This window comes from Brienomyrus brachyistius, chromosome 9 (assembly GCF_023856365.1).
Source record: "Brienomyrus brachyistius isolate T26 chromosome 9, BBRACH_0.4, whole genome shotgun sequence".
Classification (NCBI taxonomy): Eukaryota; Metazoa; Chordata; class Actinopteri; order Osteoglossiformes; family Mormyridae; genus Brienomyrus; species Brienomyrus brachyistius.
Window position 1 is genome coordinate 13663581 of NC_064541.1, and position 25484 is coordinate 13689064.

Consider the following 25484-nt stretch of genomic DNA (forward strand, 5'->3'; position numbering starts at 1 on the left):
ACTCAGGCTCACCTGGCTAGGGATGGATTATAACTGAGGTAAGAAGTAGCCTGGCAGTTTATAATGGAATGGAATGGAATAGAATAGAATAGAATAGAATAGAATAGAATAGAATAGAATAGAATAGAATAGCTTTACTCTCACAGTTACAATGAAATATTAAGGGAAAGATACGTTAAATCAACAAACAAGAATGTAAACTATATTTAAAAAAATGAAGATATAGAACAGTTAGGGAAAGTGACTGTTCATCTACATCAGCTCAGGAGCTCATTCAGCCCAGGCAAGCATGACCTTCTCACTTCATGACCATTTGATTGTTGCTGGTCTGCAGCTCAGCAAAACTACCTGGGTTGGGTGATTCTCACCTTGACAGTTTTCATGTGGAAAGATTTAGCGTGAAAGACCAGGCCGTTATTGAAAGACGCCATTCTTCCACTTTATTAAAGAAAACATTTCAGTACAAAAGTGTTAAGATATATTATAGTCACGAAATCATGTTGAAATACAAAGTATCTTCTGCAGTGAAGGCATATATCTGAAGCTACTGCACCGGAACGGTAAGTCATTAAGTGTAATTTCCCAAACGAGTTGAGACACCTGAAACTGGCAAACTCGGTGGAAGCAATTCAGAGATATTTACCACGGCTCGTTAGTCTAAAGTGTCATTTTCAGGCACAACCCTGAAGGCCCTGTTAAGGCAACAAAGGTAAAAAAGTTTTACATTTTTTGAAGGATGAGTTTAAATAGCATAACAACCTGTGGGTCACCTCCAAATGGCGGATATTATGCCTGTAAAGTACATGGGAATACTTCGTGAGGACCTGCGGCTCATGCATGGTGTAAACACTGGAATGAATCGTGTTCTCGTCGATTTAATGGAACTTAAACGCGCAAGGCCACTGGCTGCATCCCAGCCGCATTAACCGTAAATGGCACCGTCAAGGGAAAAACACCAGCCTTGGTGCGTAAACACAACACTTCCCCCACTCCTGAGCAGTCCTCGCCGCGCCTGACTCCAACGCACGCACCTCCCTGCCATAATCGCCGGAGGGCTGGTGGGCGGAGTCTGGCTCACTTCCTCGGTGGGAGCACGTTGGCCGCGAAGTGGCCCTGGTTGGTGATGTTTCCGGCGGGAAAGTAGCGCGCTACTACGAAGGTGGAGCCGTCCGTCGCCGTGGCCTTCCCCACGCCGAGCTTCTTGGTGTTTTTCCACACCATGGCTGTGAAGTGTCCTGTGGTGGGAGAGGGTTTAGTAAGATATATGCACAACATCTGCTCTCGGATCACAAGCGCGTCATACACAAGCTTCAGCTTGGCTTCCGCTGGCAAAGCCCTTCTATTTAAAGCCTTATGTCCATGGTCCATTTACTGAGTGTCTAACCCGGGATCTGCAGAGAGGAGAACACGCTTCCTGCAGATCATGGCCTGACCCGATAAGCCTCAGGTACGTTTCCTGAATGACTGAATCCACCACACTCACACACAATGAGCATTTAGTTCAAGTGCATTCCTTGTACGCTCTGCAAATCATTTAATTGACATTACAGAGCAGTACAGCATCACTCCGCTGTTCTGCTGCAGCCTCGGGGGATTGTTTAGCTTTTAAATTTCAATTACCCCCCCCGCACAGGAATAAAATAATTAGTTAGAAAGTAATTCTACATCTTCATTTCAGCCGGTTCCTTGCCTCTCCTTGCCTTGCTGTGCTGCTTTTCCTTAGTGTGTTCATAAGCTTTTTCCTGTGTCATTACACATAACACTTCATATTTGTGAATTTTTTGAGTTAATACCAATATTTGGTGAAAAATTCATGCGACTAGCATCATCAGAAATATATTTGTTGCTCAATACTTATTTCCTTCACTATATAACATGACACAGGACGCCACTTCCTGTCTGTGCCGAGCCATGTTTGCTGGAAACTGCTTCATAATATAAGCCACAACGTTCAGGCCATAAATATTTACATCAGCATTCTGTTGCTTTAGGAGATCGTCATTCCCCACTCTGCATTCAGAGCTCAGGGAAATTCGGAGCTCAGGCATGGTCTGAATGGCTTGAAACTGAAACCCTGCATTTCACAGAGACACTCTACTCAGATGGGGAGAGACCTCTTCCAAGTAGCGTTCAGTGTTGACTTGGTTACCACTCCCAGATATTCTAGCGATGATGCGACGTGCTCGGTTTCACCCTGACGGATCTTACCTGTGCCTGAGGAGAAGCCTGGACGGTTGTAGTTGTACTGCTTCACCTCACTGTACCAGCGGTCAGAAACATCCTTCCCTGACAATGACATAAGACGTCAAAGAGGGACCACCAGCATCAAGCTCGGACATGCAGATCTCCCTCGCGGCTGGAGAGCTTCATGACATAACACACCGGTTTGGTCATATGATGCCCACGCTAGGTTTTCCCCACAGCTCCCCCTGCTGGACTCGGCACTGTGTTTCAGGATCCTGGTGCTGGCCAGACTCTCAGCATACCTGCCAGGGAGCACACAGGTCAGGTCAGCGGTTCAGCCATTTCCCCATCTCCATTGGCAGCAAGGTACAGGCTCTCCTAGAGATTAAACTGGTAAACGTCCCGCACAGTAGTAATCCAGTTACACCTGGAGGGCGGATACCGTATACGAGCTCCACACACAAACACGGCAACTCAGGCCACAAGCAGCCGTCCCTCAGAGACAATGGCTGGCCTGGTGACTCAGCCGTGGTGGGAGGATGATGACCCCGCGGGTCGCTCTCACCTCGTCGCCTCCTGTTGCAGCCTCCTGCTCAGCTTCAGGGCTGGGGCCTGGTGCTGCTTCCGGTACTCGTTGTGGCTCTTGAGAACGTCCTCAGCAAACTGTTTGGAGGCTAAAGACAAAGTACGGGAGGAACTGGGTGAGGGAATGGTGATGCTAGACTGCAAGGAAGAGAACAAAGAGCTTCCAAAGGATCAGAACGGCACAGCGGAGACGGGGCTCCATGACTTGCTCAAACGCCCAACGGTGACATCACTCTGCCAGCCAGAGAATTGTAACAAGCAGCCACTGAGCTGTAGGGCTGCTGTGTTTGCACACTAGTGCCAAATGATTTCTATTGCAATAAACCACACAATGCCTGGGGACCTACAAGGTCCTTCATAGGCTTGTTATGCTTCAGTAAGATAGCAGGCAGGAGGCCACGCTGTCAGGAGGCCGGCAAACAGGACGCCTATGACGTTCTGCTGAATCTCCGCGCTCTGCAGTCACTTCTCATCACCAGTGCCTGTAGCAGCTGATTCTTTATCATTCTGGATGATGATGCATTCTGGGGTGGGGGGAGGGGGGGGGGGGTTACCATGGGAGCCCATCAGGACAAACCCCCGCACTGTCTGAGTGAGCACAGCTGCTGTGGTGAATCAGCATCTGACACAGAAGTAATCCTGGCACAGATATCGTCACGGTAACAGTGTTTCCCTCTGAGGGAGGGCTGAGCAAACAGCGAACGGCGAACAACGGAGCCCTGTGAGTGTCATACACAGCCCGACAGCGCGACGAGGCGCGCGCTCAAGCCCGACAGCGCGACTAAGCACGCTCAAGCCCAGCGGCTCTGCTGTTCCACCAGCTTTGCTTTTCTTTAAAGCATTTTCACTTTCTCTTTCATTTTAATCTCTTGATCACCATTACAGTTAGAGTAACAGTTTCCTGTAATGATCAACAACAACACGTTGCCATTTGCACCACTGTAGTGGTATGAGCGGTACTCTTCTGGACATGGGATTCACACTGCAGTGGTATGAGCGGTACTCTTCTGGACATGAGATTCACACTGCAGTGGTATGAGCACTCTAATGGACACGGGATTCACACTGGCAACCTTCTAATCATAGTTAGATACCTGCAGAGCCTAACACTGCCCCCTTACAAAAAGCATGTGGACACTAAAACAGACATGTGAAATGTAGTCAGACAGCTTTGGGAGAAGATAACATGACTTCCTCATCCCCCGCTGTCCCCCAAGCTCAGGATGGAATTACAAACAGCCAGCAGACATCAACGTGTGAATGATAATGTTTAGATCTGCACTCAACCCCCACCTCAAATGCCCTCACCCTGAGCAAACGGAACTGACCAAATGGGCCATCATGCCCCCCCCAAAGAAGGATGGGGGGAGGTGATCAAATTGTCTTAGCTCTGACACACACACACACACACACACAGTGTCTTAATGGGAGCTCCTTGTTAATCTGAGAACAATAAGTCAGCATTTCACACAAAGAAAACTCATAGAAACAAATTTCCCCCCCCCCCCAATCCAGTCCTCAGAGACCCCCAGCCAGTCCATGTTTGTGCTCCCTCTGAGCTCCCTGCTGACAGCCCACATTCTTTCTCCCAGCTGGGATCGAGCAAAAACGTTGACCACTGTGGGTCCTCAAGGACTGGACTGAGAAATACTGTATTAAAGTAACGAAACCTGTAAACACACACCAGTGTAACACGTGACCACCACTGGACCACTGGTTCAGGGCAGCAAGCTACAAAAGGACCTCCCTCACCCCCACCCTAGGGGGGCTCCTGCAGAACAATTTTGGTGGTGAAATGTCCTGCAGGAGCTGGTCCAAGCTGCCCTCCACCCGGGGCTGTTCTGGTAATGGAACAGAGCATGAATCCCCTAGGCAGACAACGCGTCACGGGGTGTCGAGGTATTTCAACACATCTGCACGGAAACATCAATCTTCCTGAAGTGACTCAGCATATTATGAACTCAAAGCCTTTAAGAAAAGCTGCCTATAGACTGGACATTTTCCCCATTTGTCAAAAATAAAACACTGAAAAATACACCAGTACAAACCAAAAGCCAGTTATCTGCCCAACTAAAGGTGATATAAAGACATTTGTATGATGTCGGGAAGCGTAGACATGGAAGGGAAACCCATGCAGACGAACGACAGACCGAGGCAAGGAAAAGATTCAAGGAAACAAAGAAAGTTAGTGATGATGAACAGCTGCAGAGGGCGTGCAGCCGTCAGAGGCAGTGCGAGTCTCTGCTCTCAGGACGTACCTGACTTGCCCATCGTCCGGAGATGAAGCTCTCTTCACTTGGCAGTGCGGCCACAGTGTCCTGAGAGTCCTGGGCGCAGGTCGGCGTGGACCAGCTCCTGCAGGACGCCCTCTTACGTTCACACACTCCTTCAGGTAGGCAGGCAGATATATACACATACACACACACACCCAGCACGCAGCTCTCAGTTCTCCACCCTGCCTTTATTTGCCGGCTCCCTCTCTCTCAGGCATGCACTCTCTCTCTCTCTCTCTCTCTCTCTCTCTCTCTCTCTGAAAGGAGACACCCCTATTACATCACCATTGTGAGCCTCTTGGCCTTATATGGGATTAAGATTCCTGCTTGCAGTGGAAACACTGAGCTAGGGATGGGCCCTAAAGTCTGCTAGTACCTAGCAGATCCAGTGTGAGTGAACCTGGGCCCAATTAAACAAACCTCCCTGTGTGGCAAACAGTGTCATGGGGATCCAGAGAAATGTTAGCAGGCACTGCAGCCTGAAAATGTCCAGCGAGTTCCCATGCAGGACAAAACCTGTAACTCTCACTGCAACTGTGTTCCAGCACGCTCCTCAGGGTGAGGTGTGAACTACCATTAACTTGGATTAACTGCTTGCATATAATTACTTGTTAGGTCTGGAGCTCTGTGAATGGCTGGGAAAACAGTCAATCACCTTCGACCCACACATTCCCCACCTCCTTGAATGACAGTAATCAAGACTTTTATGTGAGTAATTCTTGATCAAAAGTGATTTTTTTTTGATGTTCTGGAAAGCATAAATTGTGTTTATTAGTACACTATGTATATACTATGTGTTTATTAATTAACTGTGTGTAGTATTTGACCGCTTCAGGACAAGTTACAATGTGCAATTAATTACTTATAATTGTTTGCAATTATTAGGTAAATATACACCATGTGTGAAAGATCTGTTCAAGAACTTTAACAGACTTCTGAATTCCCAGCATGACAAACACCATTTGTCAATGTTTAAACATTTAATATTGCTTATTTAGACAGTTCCGACCTACAACCAGTACGGGTCCTAGCTGATATGGCACCCTGGGCAAGTATTACCGCAGGCGCCTCCCATCTCAGGCAAAGGGAAATTGGCTGACAAGTACTGTAGGCGCCCCCCCCCCCCCCCCATGCATACAAAACTAATCAAAAATAAAAATGCAAAGCCTTGACACTGTTAGGGGCATTGAAACGAAAAAGCATTTTATTTAACTATTACAAGTTGCTACTTTGAGACAGACATACATGGCGGATGCAGGTACCGCATCACACTTAAAGGAAAAAGTGTATTTCTGAAAATTATGTTGTAGTTTATTCCTCACTGGTAAACACCGTGTTAAATGATGTGAGGGGGATATAGGGATCGAAGGAACAGACAGGCACGCTTAGGTTCAGTCAGGAATATTTATCAAAAGTGATACAAAATGAGATATATATATATATATATATATATATATATATATATATATGAAAAGGATAAACAATAAAAATCAAACAAACTATTGCATGTGAATTATGAACAATAGTTAGTCCAAAGAATAGAAAGTAGCCTATTACAAGTGATAAACTGTGACAATTAATCCCAATAATAATCAATAATAATGCTGCAGAGCTATTCAGAATAAGTGACCCATTTTTACGGACTAGATTAGCATCCTGTCCCGTTTTATAAGAAACAAGTTATTTTTGAAAAACAGGTTATACAAGTAATCAGTAAAAAACATGTTTTTGGGATTCTATTTTGTTAAAAAAATGCAAAATAATATTAGTAAATAAATACAATATAAGTTCATTTTTTATTCCCAGCTTCCTTTTCTGCACCGTGGGTGGGGGGCTAGCATTTGGCTACACTGCCTATGTTATTTAAAAACAGCAGTAATATCATTATAATGAATATGTGGCATGTGATGGAGTATTTTGAAAAGAAATGTTGCATAAATAGGGCAAACCAGTCATGTTACAGTGCTGTGTGTTTAGCTACCACGCCGCCTACTGGTTGATCAGTGCATTCTAAACACAATGATTCATTTAAAAAATACCCAATCAATTAAAATAAATCAAAGGAAAGTTAGAGTGGTAATTCTGTGAAATATAGAATAAGAATTGAAGGGTATCTTTCGGCATTACAGGATGATTGGTGTCACTGTCCTCTATTTGCTTTGTCCTTCTTTCATCCCCAAACACCCGAATGGACATGCAGGAATCAGGGATTCGGATTCATTTCAGCAATGATTCTCTCTGCCTCCTTGTAGTGGATCCTCTCTGTGCCCAGGAACGGGCTCTCAGGTGTATCACAGGCACTGAGGCTGTTAAGCAGCTCATCCCGCTCGAAACGCAGCGTCTCCCCTGGCGGGATGTGAAACGCTAGTGCCCCATGCTCCCACATGAAATAGGACATCAAACACGGCTCCACTCTGACGCTTCTACCATCTCCTTCCCTCACCAGATTTTGACAACAGGGATCACTTATTGCCTTGGGACGCCACAAGAGGGAGCCATTCCTCAGTGCACATGGGTCACCCTCATTATCCTGGAGAATGGGACACTCGTCAAAGTCAGGAACATCAGGGCTGTGAATCACCACCACATGCACGATCTCCTTTTTATACACCACCGTCTTGTAAACCCTCAACACGGGGCTCTCGCCCTCACAGAACTGTTCACTGTACTTCTGGAAGAGCTCCTTCAGGGAGAAGGTGAACTTAAAGTTGCCGTAGCGGGATTTCGGGCTGAAGGCAGTCGAGGTGGTAAACTGGCTGAGGAATTCCGGGTGATTCTCCACCTCTTCGGGAGTGATGTCTGGAAGTAAAGCCTGGAGAAAGTGACGCTGTGCTGACAGGCGGTCGGCATCATCCACAGCCAGGCTCCACCAGAGAAACTGTGTCCGGTTTCCATATCCAGCGTTCTCCCCGAGCCGGAATCCAGATACACCCAGGATTCCCCTCATTCCCGATATTCCGGTGACATGAATCACTTTGCGAATGTGGAACTCTACCGGTATCGGCAGCAGAGGCACATCTCTGTGAAGGTACATATTGTCTTGGAGGACATACTTATCTTTTAGGTCTTCCAGCCTCAAATGCTCCCCCTCAAAGACGGTTTCAGTGATTCTTCTCTCATTAACACGTCTCATTTTCCCACCTGAAAATAAAGTTTAAGTTCACATTTATTCAAATACTGGCTGATTTATTCTAAAGTGTTTCAGTACTACACAGTGTCTATTGTTTATATAAAACAATATAAGTCTCTTACTTGTTTAACCAAGAATTTTAGCAATCTGCACAGATATAACCAAATACGAGTAAAATGTACGTTCACAAATCAGAGTCTTCTCTGGATCTTCTCCTGGACGTTTTACCCATGAAACTCAAACTATCTGCCGTCCCATATTTATACTACGTCACAGGCTCATATTATAAATGGTACGAGCTGTTTCTGTTTCAATTTCCCAGGACGTATTTATGGTTTCACATGTCTTTCACCATCGTGTTATTCATACACTAGAAGCAGTTTAATGTTAGGCAATACAGTCACTCCATGTCAAAGCATCACACTTTTGAACCTCATCGTCACGGATTTTAACGAAACTTTGCAGCTGATTTGGTCACATGAGTATCTCATAAAAATCAAATTGGGCGTGCCCGGGATCAAAACTGAGGGAGATTTAAGTGAAGTTTTATCTTTGTTTTTTTTGGGGGGGGGGGTGAGATATGACTCATGTGACCAAATCAGCATGTTTTGTTAAAATCCGTAACGAAGAGTTTCGAAAGTGCGATGATTTGACATGAAATTACCCAATACTGTGTGTTAATCTTGTTACTTCTGAAATGAAACCGAAACTATAGAAAATCCTGTTTATTCCGGTTTGCTTATCGGCAGGGACCATAACTCAGTGCATAGAACCTTCTTCCTGTAATATACATTTACGGTATTTGACAGACGCCCTTTGGCAGAGCGACATACATAAGTGCCTAGACGTCTCACCAGTGAATACATTCTGATGTAGGATCAATAGATCCCAGCTAAGAATACTATCACTCTAAAAGACTATGTTGGCAAGTAATGTTAATGTATATGTTTAATAATAGTATAATCCTGGAAGTGCTTCCGAAAAAGGTGGGTTTTTAGTCGTCCTTTGAAGGCACCCATTGACTGCACTGTTCGGACATGTAGGGGAAGTTCGTTCCACCACATCCACCATGGCTTGTAAGTTAGCTGCACCAAAGGGTGGAGAGAAACAGACTCTCTGTCTTTGAGACTGATAGATGCTTCCTGGTCAAAGCAGGTGACGCAAAACATTAGATTTCAGTGTAAAATATGGATCTCGAACCCTGACGTTTTGAATCCCCTGGCTGATGTATGAGGTACAGTGTCATTATTTTCAGTGGGCTGATTGCTCACCTTAACTTACCTGACAGTGCAGTAGGTTCTTGCTCCGGTTCTGTAGCTCGGTGGGTCGAGCCCTGATCCTGTCAACCACAACTTGAACGCGTAATTCTCACTGGGGCCCGTGGACTATGTTACTGGGAAAAAACGTTTGACCTGCAGAATTTGATTAGATGATGGTCCAATGTGATGAGAGGAGAGACAACATCAAAGCTTATGTGCATATAGTGTATTATTACCAAAAAACCGAATACTTCAGGACAAATAAGAATGTTCCATTTGTGTTGCAAACCAAAGCAATGCAAGACAGTATGAAAAACACTGTTAGTCAATCTTTAAACATTTAATATTGCTTATTGTGACAGTACAGACCCACAACTATAACGCTAAACAGCAATAATTTCACAAAAATAAATACATGGCATGTGTAGCGGCACATTTTCAGGGTTTTAATCAAATAAATTTAACCACTTCTTCATATGAGCAGACTAGATGATTTTTTGACTCGTATCCACATCCACTTCGTTAACAACCCCACTTATTCACTCGAAATCCTCGTAACCATCGATCTCTTTTATTTTCAAAAAGGTTGTCATCAACGGGATCACATCCAGTCGTGAATAAGCTTCAGTGTTTCCAATTAACAATCAACAATGAACAAAATAACGGATTAGGATTCACGGTCCAAAAACTATATACTGCCAAGCTGCACATATGTCCACTTTTCTTCCTTTTCCTTTTTTTTTTTTACCGTTGTCACATGCACAGCCCTGGATTCACACACTGACAAATAGAAACGCAGCGTCAATAACGCTACGTACATTTCCGTACTTTTAACCATTTCAATGGCTATTGGTACGTATGCCTAAAATAACATTCGAATTTGAAATATCAACAAAAAATATAAAAAGGATATTTTTCTGTACTTTGGCTCTAACAGCATTTGATAGAGTATTTTGAAAAAGAATATTGCATGAATAGAGCAAACCAGTTATGTTACAGTGCTGTGTGTTTAGCTACCAAGCCACCTGCTGGTTAATCATTACATTCTATACACAATGATTCACTTAAAATACCCAATCAATTAAAATAAACCAAAGGAAAGCTTTAGAGGAAATTCTGTGAAATATATAATAAGAATTGAAGGGTATCTTTCTGCATTACAGGATGATTGGTGTCACTGTCCTCTATTTGCTTTGTCCTTCTTTCCTCCCCAAACACCCGAATGGACATGCAGAAATCAGGGTTTCGGTTTCATTTCAGCAACGATTCTCTCTGCCTCCTTGTAGTCCATCTCTTCCTTACCCAGGAACGTTGACAGTGCTTCACAGGCACTGAGGTTGTTAAGCAGCTCATCCCGCTCGAAACGCAGCGTCTCCCCTGGCGGGATATGAAACGCTAGATTCACATGCTCCCACATGAACTTAACACTGTCAGACTGCTTCTGCACTCTAACACCTTTACCATCTTCTTCTGTCACTAGTTTTTGCCTCCAGGGATCACTTATTGCACTGGGACGCCACAAGAGGGAGCCATTCCTCAGTGCACATGGGTCACCCTCATTATCCTGGAGAATGGGACACTCGTCAAAGTCACGAACATCAGGGCTGTGAATGACCACGACATGCATGATCTCCCTTAGATAGACCACCGTCTTGTAAACCCTCAGCACGGGGCTCTCGCCCTCACAGAACTGCTCGCTGTACTTCTGGAAGAGCTCCTTCAGGGAGAAGGTGAACTTAAAGTTGCCGTAGCGGGATCCCGACCTGAAGGCAGTCGAGGTGGTAAACTGGCTGAGGAATTCCGGGTGATTCTCCACCTCTTCGGGAGTGACGTCCGGAAGTAAAGCCTGGAGAAAGTGACGCTGTGCTGACAGGCGGTCGTCATCATCCACAGCCAGGCCCCACCAGAGAAACCGCCTCGAGTTTTCACCCTCAGCGTTCTCCCCGACCCGGAATCCCGATACATCAAGGATACCCTCCATTCCTGATTTTCCGGTGACGTGAATCACTTTGCGAATGTGGAACTCTACCGGTATCGGCAGCAGAGGCACATCTCTGTGAAGGTACATATTGTCTTGGAGGATAGTCTCACGTTTTAGTTCTCTCAGCCTCAAATGCTTCTTCTTAAAGAACGTTTCAATGTATCCTCTCTCATTTTTACGCATCATTGTTCCAACTGAAAATGAAGTTCAAGTTCACTTTTATTATTAAGTTCACATTTATTCAAATACTTGGCTGATTCATTCTAAAGCATTTTAGTACTACACAGTTTGTATTGTTTATATAAAACAATATAAATATAAGTCTCTTACTTGTTTAACCAAGAATTTTAGCAATCTGCACAGATATAACCAAATACGAGTAAAATGTACCTTCACAAATCAGTCTCTTCTCTTAATCTTCCCATGAGATTCAAACTATCTGTCATCCCATATTAATAGTCAATCATAAGCTCATAATATAAATCTTTTTATGGTGTTGTAGCTATGGTTTCACCACAGTGCTCAGTTCCTGTTCTGGAATTACTCATATACTAAGGGCAACTTAATCATACATACAGAGATCATTCGCAGGGACAGCAATGAACCAGTGTGCTTGTGAGATGCTTGTTGCCAGGATGTTGTATTGCTTTCAGTTCAAAATGATGCCTCAATGGTTAGGGAAGAGCACTCATAATTGAAAGATTGCTGGTTTGAATCCCTGACCAGCAAAGCACCACTAAGGTACCCTCAGCAAGGTACCGCCCCCAAGCACTGCTGTATTAGCTGCCCCCTGCTATGTCACTATGTCATGTTCGAGTTAAATGCAGAGGATGCATTTCATTGTTGTGTGCTGTGGTGTGTTAAGACTGAACACTGAATTCTAAGTTTGCTCCACAATGCTGAATGATAGCCAGCTCTCACTTTCTCATTGTCCCTAACTGTGCTGTAGCAATTGAGTAGAGATTTAAAAACTCCCTTCTGCCTCCTGTTAGCTCCCTTGTTGATCTTGTATCTATGTGCTTCCCAGTTCTGTGTTACCCAGGTCTATCACAGAAGTTGTTACCTGTCATAGTGCCTGTCTCTCCCTTCCCTGCTACCCTGGTTTCCTGGTTCCCTGCTACCCGGATGCATTGAGATCTTGTTTGATTTGAGTTTTGTTCCTTTGTGTAACAAACCCCTTATCAGTCCCTTACCATGTTTCTTCCTGAATTTCCTGTTCGGCTGGATGTGACACACTGACAGACTTCAGCACCACAAGACCACAAAACGGGGAAGCACTTACAGTGTTTCTAAATTGCTTTGGAGCACTTCTCAAATGACAAAACAACAACTACAAAACAACAAGTTTAACCCCCACTCCATAAAGTCACTTCTGCACAGCAGAACATCATTTTTCATGGCTTCATGCAAATTTCCAAATGTTTTAGTACATATAAACAAATGTATTTGCACAATTGTCATCATTTGCTACTTATTGATCAATTTAGATGTAGTTTCCCATGTAATAATTTTACACCCAAAGCTATATATGCAGGTGATCATTGTGTTAATGCAAAACAGTTACCCAAGCTTTCAAAATGATTTAAAAATACATCCCATAAACTGCAGTAATCCAAGATTGTTATTTTTTTGGTTTCATTTTGTTGTTCTTGTATGGACATTTTGCTCTTTTTATGTTATACAGTGCATTGTGACTTTTTGTTTGCTATTATACTGTGTGTCTTGAGACCTGAAGAAGTTACATGTGCATGCGAGTGCTTTCTCTTGCCAGTGAACTTTACATACTGTAATGTAGAGCCTCGCAGTGCTGAAACTGGTGTCTCTCACATGAATAAGCAACAGTTTGCTAAAGAAAAATGATCAGTCAGTGACAGTGATAAAGTGGGAATTGATTATCACTCAAGAGCAGCAAACTTACACTGACACACTGACAGTATCTCAGCATTTTAGTTCTCATGGTTAAAACGATGCTGTTTGCACTTTTCAGTTTGGTGCCACTGACTACAGTTCTACTCGATTGCTTTGGCACGTTTCACGAAGCATACTTAAAGTTTTTCTGAATTGCTAAAACGCATTTCCTAAAATCTCCTCTCCTTTTCTCAAAACACTAAGTACAAACCCTAAAATTCCACACTACAAAACCTTTGACTCGTCTTGCAAAATCAATCTTCTCAAAACTATGTTATCTTGCTCAAAAGCAGATACTGCTTTCAGACCACGCATCAAGCCCATTCAATTACAGTTTTTCTCTGTCGCTTTGGTACAATTTTTGAATCATCCTTAACATTGGCAAAACGGTAAGTGCATTTCTTGAAATAATTCATACAAACAGCACCACATGATGGACTGATTACCTGCAAAAGCCTGTAACTTTCTCGAAATCCTTAGTTTACCCCGCAAAAGTAAATATTTATGTCAATGAAATGGTTGGTCCCAACAGTCCTTGTATCATCGTTCACAAGCAAGATGGTCAAAATGCTTAGCTCAGTATTTCCCAATGTTACACATGCTGTACATAAACTATAAAGTGCAAACACACAGGTATGTATACATATGTACACACTGTAAATATGTCTGCGTATGTATGTGTGCTACAGTATATGTCAGGTATGTAACTGTATAAAGTCAATTTAATGTATACTATAAAATGCAGTGGAATACTGTAATATGAAGCATTGCAGTAAGTATACAATATTACAGTACAGTGCACATTGTTGAATTACATACCTGTTGTCTCTATGAAACGTTTGAATGATGGAGGACACGGTTGTTCCCCCAACATTCGGCTGCCCCCTTTGACCAGCCTCTGCCACTGTAAGGCCATGACTGAGGACATTGTCCACAACCGTGGCCCTTATTCCATCAGGAAAGTGCCTCTGTTCTCGGCCTCTTCTACCTCCTCCTCTGTTTCGCCTCCCTGCCCTCCACCACGCAGCCTTACTGCTCTTCTTCTTATCAGCTGTTGACTATGTTCATTTCCTTGTTGTACTGTGTTGTCTTCTTTCAATACATGCTATCTGTATAGATTCTTTAGATGCACCTCTGACCTACTCCAGAGAACTTGTTGATCACTGGTCGATCGAACGTTTTGCGGATTTCATGCAATTTCCTCATCAGAAACACCATTCTCCTCACTCTTAATGCAGTTCCCAAAACAGTTCATACATTTCTCATAACACTAACCCACCTGTGCAGAAGCTACTAAAACAATCAAAACCTTGTGCGTAAAGCATCAATCACTTCAACACTGCGACAAATGAATAAAACACTTTCACCAGTGCATCAAGATTTAGTCAGTAAATGTTTTAATCTTTTAATGAAATCCTTACTCAAATCTAATGTAGAGAAAAAAGAGAATTAAATGTAATGTGAAACATTTGTAAATTTACAGATAATTACTGGAACTGAGAAAGCATAGAACCAAGCAGCAGAAAATATATACAGAAAAATACAGAATTGAATTGATTTGAATTGAATTTAAATCAGAGATAGATAAGAGTCTAACAACTCTGAGCTATTAGTTAAGTTCTCCCCAAACGAGTTTGATGGCTGATGACCTGCTAAAATGCCTTTCTCCATCCAGATTGCCGGCAAATGAGGCAGCGTTGAGCATGGGGGTGGGGGGGTGGGGAGGCTCTCGGTTCAGGAGCAGAAGACGGGGTGTTAGGGACAGAAGTGGAGCCGGTGTCAGCGCTCAGGCAGTAACCCAACTGCAGCCTTAGCGAAAGAAATCAGCCAAACATGCATCAGCTTCATTGGGGGCCAAAGAAAAGAGAAGCAGCAATGTGAAGGTCCCTGAAAGGCCGGACCTGTTACATTAATTCATGTAAATCAATCAGAGATGCTCCTGTTCCAGCTTTGGCCCTGATCCCCGTCTATTTGCTCACAGCTATGAGGGGATGGAATGGTGCTGATGCTGGTTAATGTCAGCGAAGGCATTACTCACTAAAGTGTATATATTTTCACCTGTTCCCTTCTTTCACCTCTTGTCTTGGGTGTGGTGCCTTTCTGGGTGTGTTTACAGTGTGCACTGTGTGAAACATGGATCGCATAGGGTGACGTTTTGAGTCACCTACCTATTGCATAAGGTGCAGTCATTGTTTTCATAGGGCTGAGTACACACCTTAACTTAGCTGACAGTCCAAATGGTTGTACCTGAGGCTCCATAGCTCAGTGGTTAGAGCACTGGTCTTGTAAACCAGGGGTCGTGAGTTCAATCCTCACTGGGGCCTGTGGTTGGTACTTTTGGACAGTAACTTTTACCCCCTCTCAGATAGACGCTTGGGAGGCTGATGGTGTCCTGATCAGACCACAGCCACTGATTTACTTAGAGCCTGTCAATCCAATACTATAAATTCCTATGAATCTTGCCAACTCTGTTAAATTGAGATTAGGATTCTGGTGCATACAGCACTGCATACAGCACTGCCAACCATACACTGCCAAACAGACAAGGTACTCATGGTGCAAACAGATTGAAAAAGCAGACAGTGCACAAATAAATGACATTTTCTGAATAACAGAATGAAATAATGATAGTGCCAAGCAGGAGACATGAATCATATATTCAACATGACAGACAGGTATAGATTTAAAAACACATTCAAAATGGGAAAAACAACAACTGAAAGGTTCAAATGGAGTCATTGAATGAGGTCATATTGTTTACAGGCCGATGGAAAAAGCCTAATCAATGGAAATAATCTATGCAAATCAATCACTGACATTGTCATTCGGATCTAATCCCAGATGTAGGCTTCATTTCATATATGTTTGTACCAAAGTTCCTTCTAACACAATTTCCATTTACACAAATATATGAGGGAACTGAATGATGGTTAAATGTCACGGAAGGTATTTTCCTGACTCCATTCTTTACATTGTGATTGGTTTCTGTTGGTAGCTGTGTTTCGTGTGGTGTCCCATTTCAGTATCTCTGTAAGTGCAGCATGTAGCTCAGTGGGCTAAGCCTCTGTGTCAGTCACCATGAGGTTGTTGGTTTCGTCCCGGCCTTGGCACATCTGCAGTCATTGTTGTCAGAGGGCTGGGTACACACTTTAACTTACCTAACAGTCCTACAGATTGCACCTGAGGCTCCATAGCTCAGTGGTTAGAGCACTGGTCTTGTAAACCAGGGGTCACGAGTTCAATCCTCGCTGGGGCCTGTATTTTATCCTTGGACACTAACTTTGGACCAGCAGTGTTACCCAGCACCCCAGGTAGATGTTGGGGGTCCATGGTGACTCCCTAGTTAGACACCTCTGGCTCAGCTGGACCCCATGTTTGGGATGTCATTCATCACATGAAGAAAAAAAGGAATTCTTCAATATGCAAGACAGATATAGAAAACATCCATCCATTTATCTTCCAACCTTATATCCAGCACAGGGTCCCTGGGTCAGGGTATTGAGACTGTTACACAGATGCTAGTAAATGACAGTTTCATTCAGAATCTGAGTGGTATTTTAAGAGAGAGCTGTACCAAAAGCAGAGGACACCTGCGATACCTCACTGTAATGAAGCAGATCATAGTCTCTCAAAGGCAGGAGAGCAGGCAGCGTTCAGCTTTGGAACCTGTGACTGTCACGTTACAGTGCTGTGTGTTTAGGTGCCATGCCACCTGCTGGATAGTATGACATGTTAAAAGAGTAATCGCTTAAAAATAAACCAAAATGAAGCTTCTCCTCACAGAAGCCTTAGCACTGCCAGTTAGAATAAGATACAGTTGCAAGCTACACTTTCAGTGGTTTCAGAAATATTTCCTTATAACTTATTTATCTTTACTTTATACGCTTGACTGCATTCTAATTACTTATTTTATTCCTTCTACCTTGATTATTACACAGTTTGGAGGAGAGTCGACTTCATCTCACTGCTGCGGTACCAGTACATTCATGCATGTGAGTAATAAAACTCCTGTATGTAGATATTTGAAACGTAGAACAGGATCTGACTGCTGTCTCTCGGCATCACAGGATGGATCAGGTCACTGTCCTCTGTTTGCTTTGTCCTTCTGTCATCCCCAAACACGCGAATGGACATGCAGGAATCAGGGATTCATTTTGGCAACGATTCTCTCCGCCTCTTTATTGTTCATCTTTTCCTTACCTTCTGATTTTGGATGGCAGGAGGAAACCCAAGTGACAGGGAGAACGTGCAAACTGTGCACACCGAGCGGAGGGGGGTTCAAACCCCAATGCTAGAGAAGTCAAGCAAGAGTATGACCCATGTGTGCGAAAAGGGGTAACCCACCCACCCATCCATCCATCCATTTTCTATAATCTCTTATCCTAGTCACTGGGGTCCGAAACTTATCGCAGAGGCTACGGGCAAATGGCAGGAACTCCCCAGGATGGGGCGCCAACCCATCACAGGGCACATTCACACACAAAGGTTTAACTATTTCCAGCATCACTGTTATAGTTTTTCTCTATTGCTTTGGCACATTTCATGAATCATACTTAACATTCTCACAACTATAAGAGCATTTCTCAGAATGGTTCATGCATATGGTACAACACAATGTTTTAGCTGCAGACCCGTGTAACTTGTACCAAAAGCAAATAATTCCACCAGTGAATCAGTCAGTGCCAGCAAAATGAAAAGTGCAGTGAGCATCGTTTTAACCACGAGAGCCAAAACGCTTAAATATACTGTCCACAATTCTGAATGATAATCGGTTCCTACTTTCTCATTGTAGCTAACTGATCATTTTTCTTTACCAAACTACGTATTCATGTTAAACATGCCAGTTTCAGCACTGCAAGGCTGTACATTACAGTATGTAAAGTTCACTGGCAAGAGAAAGCACTCGCATGCACATGTAACTTCTTCAGGTCTCAAGACACACAGTATAATAGCAAACAAAAGGTCACACTGCACTGTATAACATAAGAACAGCAAAATGTCAATACCAGAACAACAAAATGAAACCAAAAACACAACAATGTCATATCACTGCAATTTATGGGATACATTTTTAAATCATTCTGAAAGCTCGGTTAATGGTTTTGCATGTGGTGGTTAACATGATGATCACATACAAATATAGTTTTGGGTGTAAGATTATTACCATGGGAAACTGCATCATCTATTTTGGCCACAAGACTAGAGCAACTGAAAATTGTGCAAAATGATGACAATTGTACCAAACGAGGAATGACGTCAGGAAAACTTTAAGCAGAGTTAACCCACAAAAATCCGCCGGGCCAGACAACATACCAGGACGTGCCCTCAGAGGAATCGCTGGGCAGCTGCTGGATGTCTTCACAGACATCTTCAATGCATCCCTCAGCACAGCAGTGGTTCCTGTCTGCCTCAAGACAACAAGGATCATCCCAAGACTGTGTCCGGTCTGAATGACCACCGGCCTGTAGCACTCACTCCTATCATCACCCAGCGCTTTGAGAGGCTGGTACTGGGACACAGGAAGGTCCACCTCCCAGAACAACGTGATCCACTGCATTTTGCATATCATGCTAACCAGACAACAGATAATGGCATCTCAGCTGCCCTCCACCTCATCCTCTCTCACCTGGGCAAAAAGGCAGCTACGTCAGAATACTGGTTAAGGACCTCAGCTCAGCATTTGATACAATCATTCCATAGAGACCAACAGAGAAACTTGGCCTATTGGGTATGAACACCTTACTCTGCAAATGGATATCGGACTTCAAACAGGCCTCAGTTCGTCAGTATAGGAACCAACACCTCAGGATCATCAGCCTCAGCGCAGGATCCCCCAGGGATGCGTTCTCAGTCCTGTGCTGTTCACTCTGCTGACTGTGTTGCTCAGTACAGCTCAAACCACATCATTAAGTTTGCAAATGACACAACAGAGGCGGGACTCATAAGTAGCTACAATGAGTCCGCATACACAGAAAAGGTCAGGCAACTGGTCTGTACTGGTCCTAAGACAACTGACCCTGAAAACTGATAAGACATGGGAGATGGTTATCAACTTCTGGGGGAACCCCGGCCCACACACTCCACTTTACATAAATTTAAATTGCGCTGTTGAGAGAGTCAGCAGCGTGAAGTTCCTGGGTGTGCAGATGATGGACAATCTCAGCTGGACCCTCAACACCACCATCCTCACCAAGAAAGCTCAGCAGCACCTTCCCTTCCTACAGAGGCTGTGAAAAGCCAGCCTTCCCCCTCCCATCCTCACAAATTTCCACCAGGGCAGCATCTTGAGCACCCTCTGCAGCTGCATCACTGCCTGGTCTGGACACTGCAACAGCGCCGACCGAAAGTCTCTGCAGCACATAGTGAGGACAAAGGCTCAAAAGCATCAGAACCACCACCGCCAGACATCACAAAAGGTCCTTCCCACATGCCATCAGACTGCTGAACAATTCAGAGCCCCCACCTCACACCAGCACCCACCACACTCACTGCTGACACTCCAAACTGACTATTCATACCTACTTCAATCACACTGCACTGACACTTCAAACTGATCTCATACTGCTTTAGACTTTTTACACCCTTAAACTGACATTTATACTGTGTTTTACTGTACTCTTTAAATGGGCTCATACTGTCTCTTTTACCTTATTTGTTGATCTTATTAATTCTGCTCTGCACTGTGTTTTATGCTGCTACTCTGCTTACACTGCGTTTCAGTTGTTATTCACTGATATTATATCTAAGCTAATTACCTCCACCCGCTCACTGCACACTGTTTGCTGCCTGAACTTTGTTGCCGCACTGCAGTTGGTCTGATTGTCCTGTCTGACTTTGCGCTCTCATGTCACAGCTGCAAATGTCACACCATTTGCTCCTGGAGAAACACAATTTTCACCTTCTGTGTTGTTCTGTATGGCTTCTGCTGTCAATAATCATCACTTGACTTGAAACCATTTGCATTTATGTACTAAAACATCTGGAAATTCGTGTGATGAAATGACGTTGTAACCTGTCATAGTCCCTGTCTCTCCCTTACCTGCTACCCTGGTTTCGGATCCATTGAGATCTTGTTTGATTTCAGTTTTGTTCTTTTATGTAAACAAACCCCTTATCAGTCACTTACCATGTTTCTTCCTGTATTTCCCGTTCAGCTGGTTTGTTGTTCTTGTATTGACATTTTGCTGTTTTTATGTTATACAGTGCAGTGTTACTTTTTGTTTGCTATTCGACTGTGTGTCTTGACACCTGAAGAAGTTACATGTGCATGCGAGTGCTTTCTCTTCCCAGTGAACTTTACATACTGTAATGTGGAGCCTTGCAGTGCTGAAACTACTGTCTTTAACATGAATAAGTATCAGTTTGCTAATGAAAAATGATCAGTGACAATGATCGCCAGAGGAGAACAATCCCAGGATTCTTTGCGTGCTGTTGCGATGGCGGAGGAAGAAGGCATGAACCATAACTGTACTACCTTAATCGGAGTAACATTTCAGTTGTTCCCGTCCACATTTTCCTGCTGTTTTTCACTTTTTAGGCTTGTGAGATTACTGAACTGAAATGATTAAAACCCACATATAGCATCTGCCAGTGCCGCCTGGGGTCCAGGTGCCAAGAACTGAGCCAATCCTGAAGGGGGCGCAGATGCAGAAGCCCCAGGGGGATGCTGAGGGGGCACCTAGCAGGCGAAGGATCACGCTCAGTGCCAAGCTCCCACCTTCAGAGAGAGGGAGAGCACCTCACACTGGTCTATTTCCAGATCATGGACTGGGAAACCAGCTCAGACCCCGGTGTAGCATCCACAGGCCGAAGATCCATCAAAGCCAGTCTACCTGAACGGAGACCCATAGGCATAAAACTACAGGGATGTATGGATCATGGAGTGTCTCCTGGAGATGCTCCTCACCAAGGTGGGATGGAGATAAGTCATGGCCGTCCTCAGGCTGAAGAGAAGCCATGTATCCAGGGCAAAGTTGACCTGCTAAAATGCCTTTCTCCATCAAGATTGCTGGCAAACGAGGGGGTTGAGCATAGGGGTGGGGGGGCGGGGTGCTCTCGGCTCAGGAGCAGAAGACGGGGTGTTAGGAACAGAAGTGGAGCCGGTGTCAGCGCTCAGGCAGTAACCCAACTGCAGCCTTAGCGAAAGAAATCAGCCAAACATGCATCAGCTTCATTGGGGACCAAGGAAAAGAGAAGCAGCAATGTGAAGGTCCCTGAAAGGCCAGACCTGTTACATTAATTCATGTAAATCAATCAGAGATGCTCCTGTTCCGGCTTTGGCCCTGATCCCCGTCTATTTGCTCACAGCTATGAGGGGATGGAATGGTGCTGATGCTGGTTAATGTCAGCGAAGGTATTACTCACTAAAGTGTATATATTTTAACCTGTTCCTTTCTTTCACCTGTTCCCTTCTTTCACCTCTTGTCTTGGGTGTGGTGCCTTTCTGGGTGTGTTTACAGTGTGCACTGTGTGAAACATGGATCTCGTAGGGTGACGTTTTGAGTCACCTACCTATTGCATAAGGTGCAGTCATTCTTTCAGAGGGCTGGGTACACATTTTAACTCAGCTGACAGTCCAGCAGGTCGTACCTGAGGCTCCATAGCTCAGTGGTTAGAGCACTGGTCTTGTAAACCAGGGGTCGCGAGTTCAATCCTCGCTGGGGCCTGTGGTTGGTATTTTTGGACAGTAACTTTTGACCAGCAGTGTTACCCAGCACCCCAGGTAGACGCTGGGGGGCCATGGTGACACCTTGGTTAGAGACCAGGGCATTGCTCAGGTTCACTCAGAGCAGGTACTTTTGGACAGTAACTTTTACCCCCTCTCAGTTAGACGCTTGGGAGGCTGATGGTGTCCTGATCAGACCACAGCCACTGATTTACTTAGACCCTGTCAATCCAATACTATAAATTCCTATGAATCTTGCCAACTCTGTTAAATTGAGATTAGGATTCTGGTGCATACAGCACTGCATACAGCACTGCCAACCATACACTGCCAAACAGACAAGGTACTCATGGTGCAAACAGATTGAAAAAGCAGACAGCGTACAAATAAATGACATTTTCTGAATAACAAAATTAAATAATGATAGTGCCAAGCAGGAGACATGAATCACATATTCAACATGACAGACAGGTATAGATTTAAAAACACATTCAAAATGGGAAAAACAACAACTGTAAGGTTCAAATGGAGTCATTGAATGAGGTGATATTGTTCACAGGCCGATGGAAAAAGCCTAATCAATGGAAATAATCTATGCAAATCAATCACTGACATTGTCATTCGGATCTAATCCCAGATTTATGCTTCATTTCATATATGTTTGTACCAGAGTTCCTTCTAACACAATTTCCATTTACACAAATATATGAGGGAACTGAATGATGGTTAAATGTCACGGAAGCATCCGAATGGACATGTAGGAATCAGGGATCCAGTTTCATTTCAGTGACGATTCTCTCTGCCCCTGTGTGGGTCAGCCTTTCATTCGCTTTACCCTGGAATGAGTCACTTTGCTAAGCTGGAACTCCTCTGATGTTGGTAACAGAGGCACAGATTTCTGTAGGCAGTGGTTGCTAAGGAGGAGATGGACGCGTGGATATTCTCATGGAGAAAATGTTGTACGTCGACCTCTATCGAAAAGTTCTTGGTAAAAATTGTTGAAAACATTGTCCCACTTAAAAATGAAAGTAAAGTTTACATTTATTTAAATACTCAATAATAATAATATATTATTTATATATAATACTAAGCATATATTAATGAACTGTGTGTTCTGTTTGAGTGCTTCAGGACAAGTAAAACTATGTCATTTGCATTGCAAGCATAAAGCCATGTAAGAGACAGTATGACAAACACCAATGTTTAAACGTTTAATATTATCTCAACAGTACAGACACATAACTATAATGCTTAATGGCTATAATATCATCATAATCAATATATAACATGTGATAGAGTATTTTGAAAAGAAATGTTACATAGAGGAAACCAGTCATGTTACAGTGCTGTGTGTTTAGCTACCACGCCACCTGCTGGTTGATCAGTACACTCTACGCACAATGATTCACTTAAAAAAGTACCCAATCAATTAAAATAAACCAAAGGAAAGCTAGAGTGGTAATATGTAAGGAATAATTGACGACGGGCCGTTGAATTATTAGAAAATAGTGCACACCCGAGGTGGTGATGCGGCCACGACTCGAAGCGAAGCGGAGTAATACTACATCATCTATTTTAATAACTAATACTGCTGCAGCCCAGTTGTTGAAAGTTTCATATTCACCGTAAATATTAAAATTTACTTTCGGAAAATCGTCTGTCATGTTGTTGTTTTTGTTACTCCTGTGTGCTGTATAGGTACTGTATGCTAATTTCCGTTATTACAGTTAACTATGCGAAGTGATATGGAACTGTAATGCGGTCAAGAGAGCTACCTGGAACTACGTTCGCCGTGCATTTATCTGAAAATAATTGCACACCTCAGAACGTTCGTCAGCCAATCAGATTCAAGCATTCAACGGTCCCGTAGTATAATGTGAAATATAGAATAAGAACTGAAGGGTATCTTTCGGCATTACAGGATGATTGGTGTCACTTTCCTCTATTTGCTTTGTCCTTCTTTCATCCCCAAACACCCGAATGGACATGCAGGAATCAGGGATTCGGTTTAATTTCAGCAACGATTCTCTCTGCCTCCTTGTAGTCCATCTCTTCCTTACCCAGGAACGGTGACAGTGTTTCACAGGCACTGAGGCTGTTAAGCAGCTCATCCCGCTCGAAACGCAGCATCTCCCCTGGAGGGATGTGAAACGCTAGATTCACATGCTCCCACATGAAATAGGACATCAAACACGGCTCCACTCTGACGCTTCTACCATCTCCTTCCCTCACCAGATTTTGACAACAGGGATCACTTATTGCACTGGGACGCCACAAGAGGGAGCCATTCCTCAGTGCACATGGGTCACCCTCATTATCCTGGAGAATGGGACACTCGTCAAAGTCACGAACATCAGGGCTGTGAATGACCACGACATGCATGATCTCCTTTTTATAGACCACTGTCTCGTAAACCCTCAGCACGGGGCTCTCGCCCTCACAGAACTGCTCGCTGTACTTCTGCAAAAGCTCATTCAGGGAGAAGGTGAACTTAAAGTTGCCGTAGCGGGATTTCGGGCTGAAGGCAGTCGAGGTGGTAAACTGGCTGAGGAATTCCGGGTGATTCTCCACCTCTTCGGGAGTGATGTCCGGAAGTAAAGCCTGGAGAAAGTGACGCTGTGCTGACAGGCGGTCGGCATCATCCACAGCCAGGCCCCACCAGAGAAACGGCCTCCAGTTTTCACCCTCAACGTTCTCCCCGAGCCGGAATCCCGATACATCAATAATACCCTCCATTCCCGATTTTCCGGTGACGTGAATCACTTCGCGAATGTGGAATTCTACCGGTATCGGCAGCAGAGGCACATCTCTATGAAGGTACACATTGTCTTGGAGGACATACTTATCTTTTAGGTCTTCCAGCCTCAAATGCTCCCCCTCAAAGATGGTTTCAGTGATTCTTCTCTCATTAACACAAACTTTATTTTCAGGTGGGAAAATGTGACAAGTTCACATTTATCAGTACACAGTTTGTATTGTTTATATAAAACAATATAAATATGTCTCTTACTTGTTTAACCAAGAATTTTAGCAATCTGCACAGATATAACCAAATACGAGTAAAATGTACCTTCACAAATCAGACAAAAAGCTGCTTACAGTCTCTTCTCTGGATCTTCTCCTGGACGTTTTACCTATGAGACTCACACTGTCTGTCATCAGTCATAAGCTCATATTATAAATCTTTTTAATCAGCTATGGTTTCACCACAGTGCTCATTTCCTCTTCCGGGATTAATCATCTACTACGGGCAACTTAGACTTCAACGTTCAAGGTTATTGTCCTCAGCAGCTTCATACCTGTACAAAGAGTGATGAGGCAACATTTTTCCATGACACAGTTGTCATCATTTGGCACAATTTTCAGTTGCTTTAGTCTTGTGGCGAAAATAGATGATGTACTTAATAATTTTATACCCAAAACTATATTTGTGATCATCATGTTAACCACCACATGCAAAACAGTTACCCAAGCTTTCAGAATGATTTAAAAATGCATC

General features: G+C 43.8%; 2 protein-coding genes and 3 non-coding genes across 10 annotated transcripts; 3 read left to right on the forward strand and 2 right to left on the reverse strand.

Moving 5' to 3' along the window:
* Positions 1-414: 414 nt before the first annotated feature.
* glipr2l (GLI pathogenesis-related 2, like) lies at positions 415-5617 on the reverse strand. The gene is made up of 5 exons (XM_049026682.1): positions 5028-5617; positions 2750-2858; positions 2383-2486; positions 2209-2286; positions 415-1235 (listed from the first exon to the last, which is right to left on the reverse strand). Exons 1-5 carry the CDS (start codon positions 5038-5040, stop codon positions 1075-1077), a joined length of 465 nt encoding a protein of 154 aa, XP_048882639.1. The 5' UTR covers positions 5041-5617; the 3' UTR covers positions 415-1074.
* An 876-nt stretch (positions 5618-6493) lies between these two features.
* On the reverse strand, positions 6494-24874 carry LOC125749047 (uncharacterized). Of its 6 annotated transcripts, none has more exons than XM_049025891.1 (3): positions 18634-19232; positions 11195-11606; positions 6494-7771 (listed from the first exon to the last, which is right to left on the reverse strand). In XM_049025891.1, the coding sequence occupies exons 1-3, from the start codon at positions 18887-18889 to the stop codon at positions 7246-7248; spliced, it is 1194 nt and encodes a 397-aa protein (XP_048881848.1). In that variant the 5' UTR covers positions 18890-19232; the 3' UTR covers positions 6494-7245. The 6 variants fall into 6 exon arrangements, with proteins under 6 accessions (XP_048881848.1, XP_048881852.1, XP_048881851.1 ...); XM_049025893.1 differs by lacking the exon at positions 6494-7771 and having other exon boundaries at positions 9757-11606; positions 18634-18724; positions 19064-19346; XM_049025895.1 differs by lacking the exons at positions 11195-11606; positions 18634-19232 and adding an exon at positions 11743-11851 and having other exon boundaries at positions 6494-8183.
* trnat-ugu (transfer RNA threonine (anticodon UGU)) lies at positions 15572-15644 on the forward strand. Its single transcript has one exon. It is a non-coding gene; the product is annotated as a tRNA-Thr (tRNA).
* Positions 16505-16577, forward strand: trnat-ugu (transfer RNA threonine (anticodon UGU)). The gene has a single exon. It is a non-coding gene; the product is annotated as a tRNA-Thr (tRNA).
* Positions 21914-21986, forward strand: trnat-ugu (transfer RNA threonine (anticodon UGU)). Its single transcript has one exon. It is a non-coding gene; the product is annotated as a tRNA-Thr (tRNA).
* Positions 24875-25484: the final 610 nt, after the last annotated feature.

Excerpts from the sequence above, each read along its gene's own strand:
- LOC125749047 (XM_049025891.1), bottom strand. The coding sequence starts at position 18,889 with ATGATATGCAAAATGCAGTGGATCACGTTGTTCTGGGAGGTGGACCTT. Across the intron at positions 11,607-18,633 it reads TCCTCTGAGGGCACGTCCTG|TTGGAACAATGATGCGTAAA; the intron begins GTATGTTGTCTG and ends CTTCATTTTCAG. Across the intron at positions 7,772-11,194 it reads ACCACCTCGACTGCCTTCAG|CCCGAAATCCCGCTACGGCA; the intron begins GTCGGGATCCCG and ends GACTGCCTTCAG.
- glipr2l (XM_049026682.1), bottom strand. Across the intron at positions 2,487-2,749 it reads CTGCAACAGGAGGCGACGAG|GTATGCTGAGAGTCTGGCCA; the intron begins GTGAGAGCGACC and ends GCTCCCTGGCAG. Across the intron at positions 2,287-2,382 it reads GGCATCATATGACCAAACCG|GGAAGGATGTTTCTGACCGC; the intron begins GTGTGTTATGTC and ends TGTCATTGTCAG.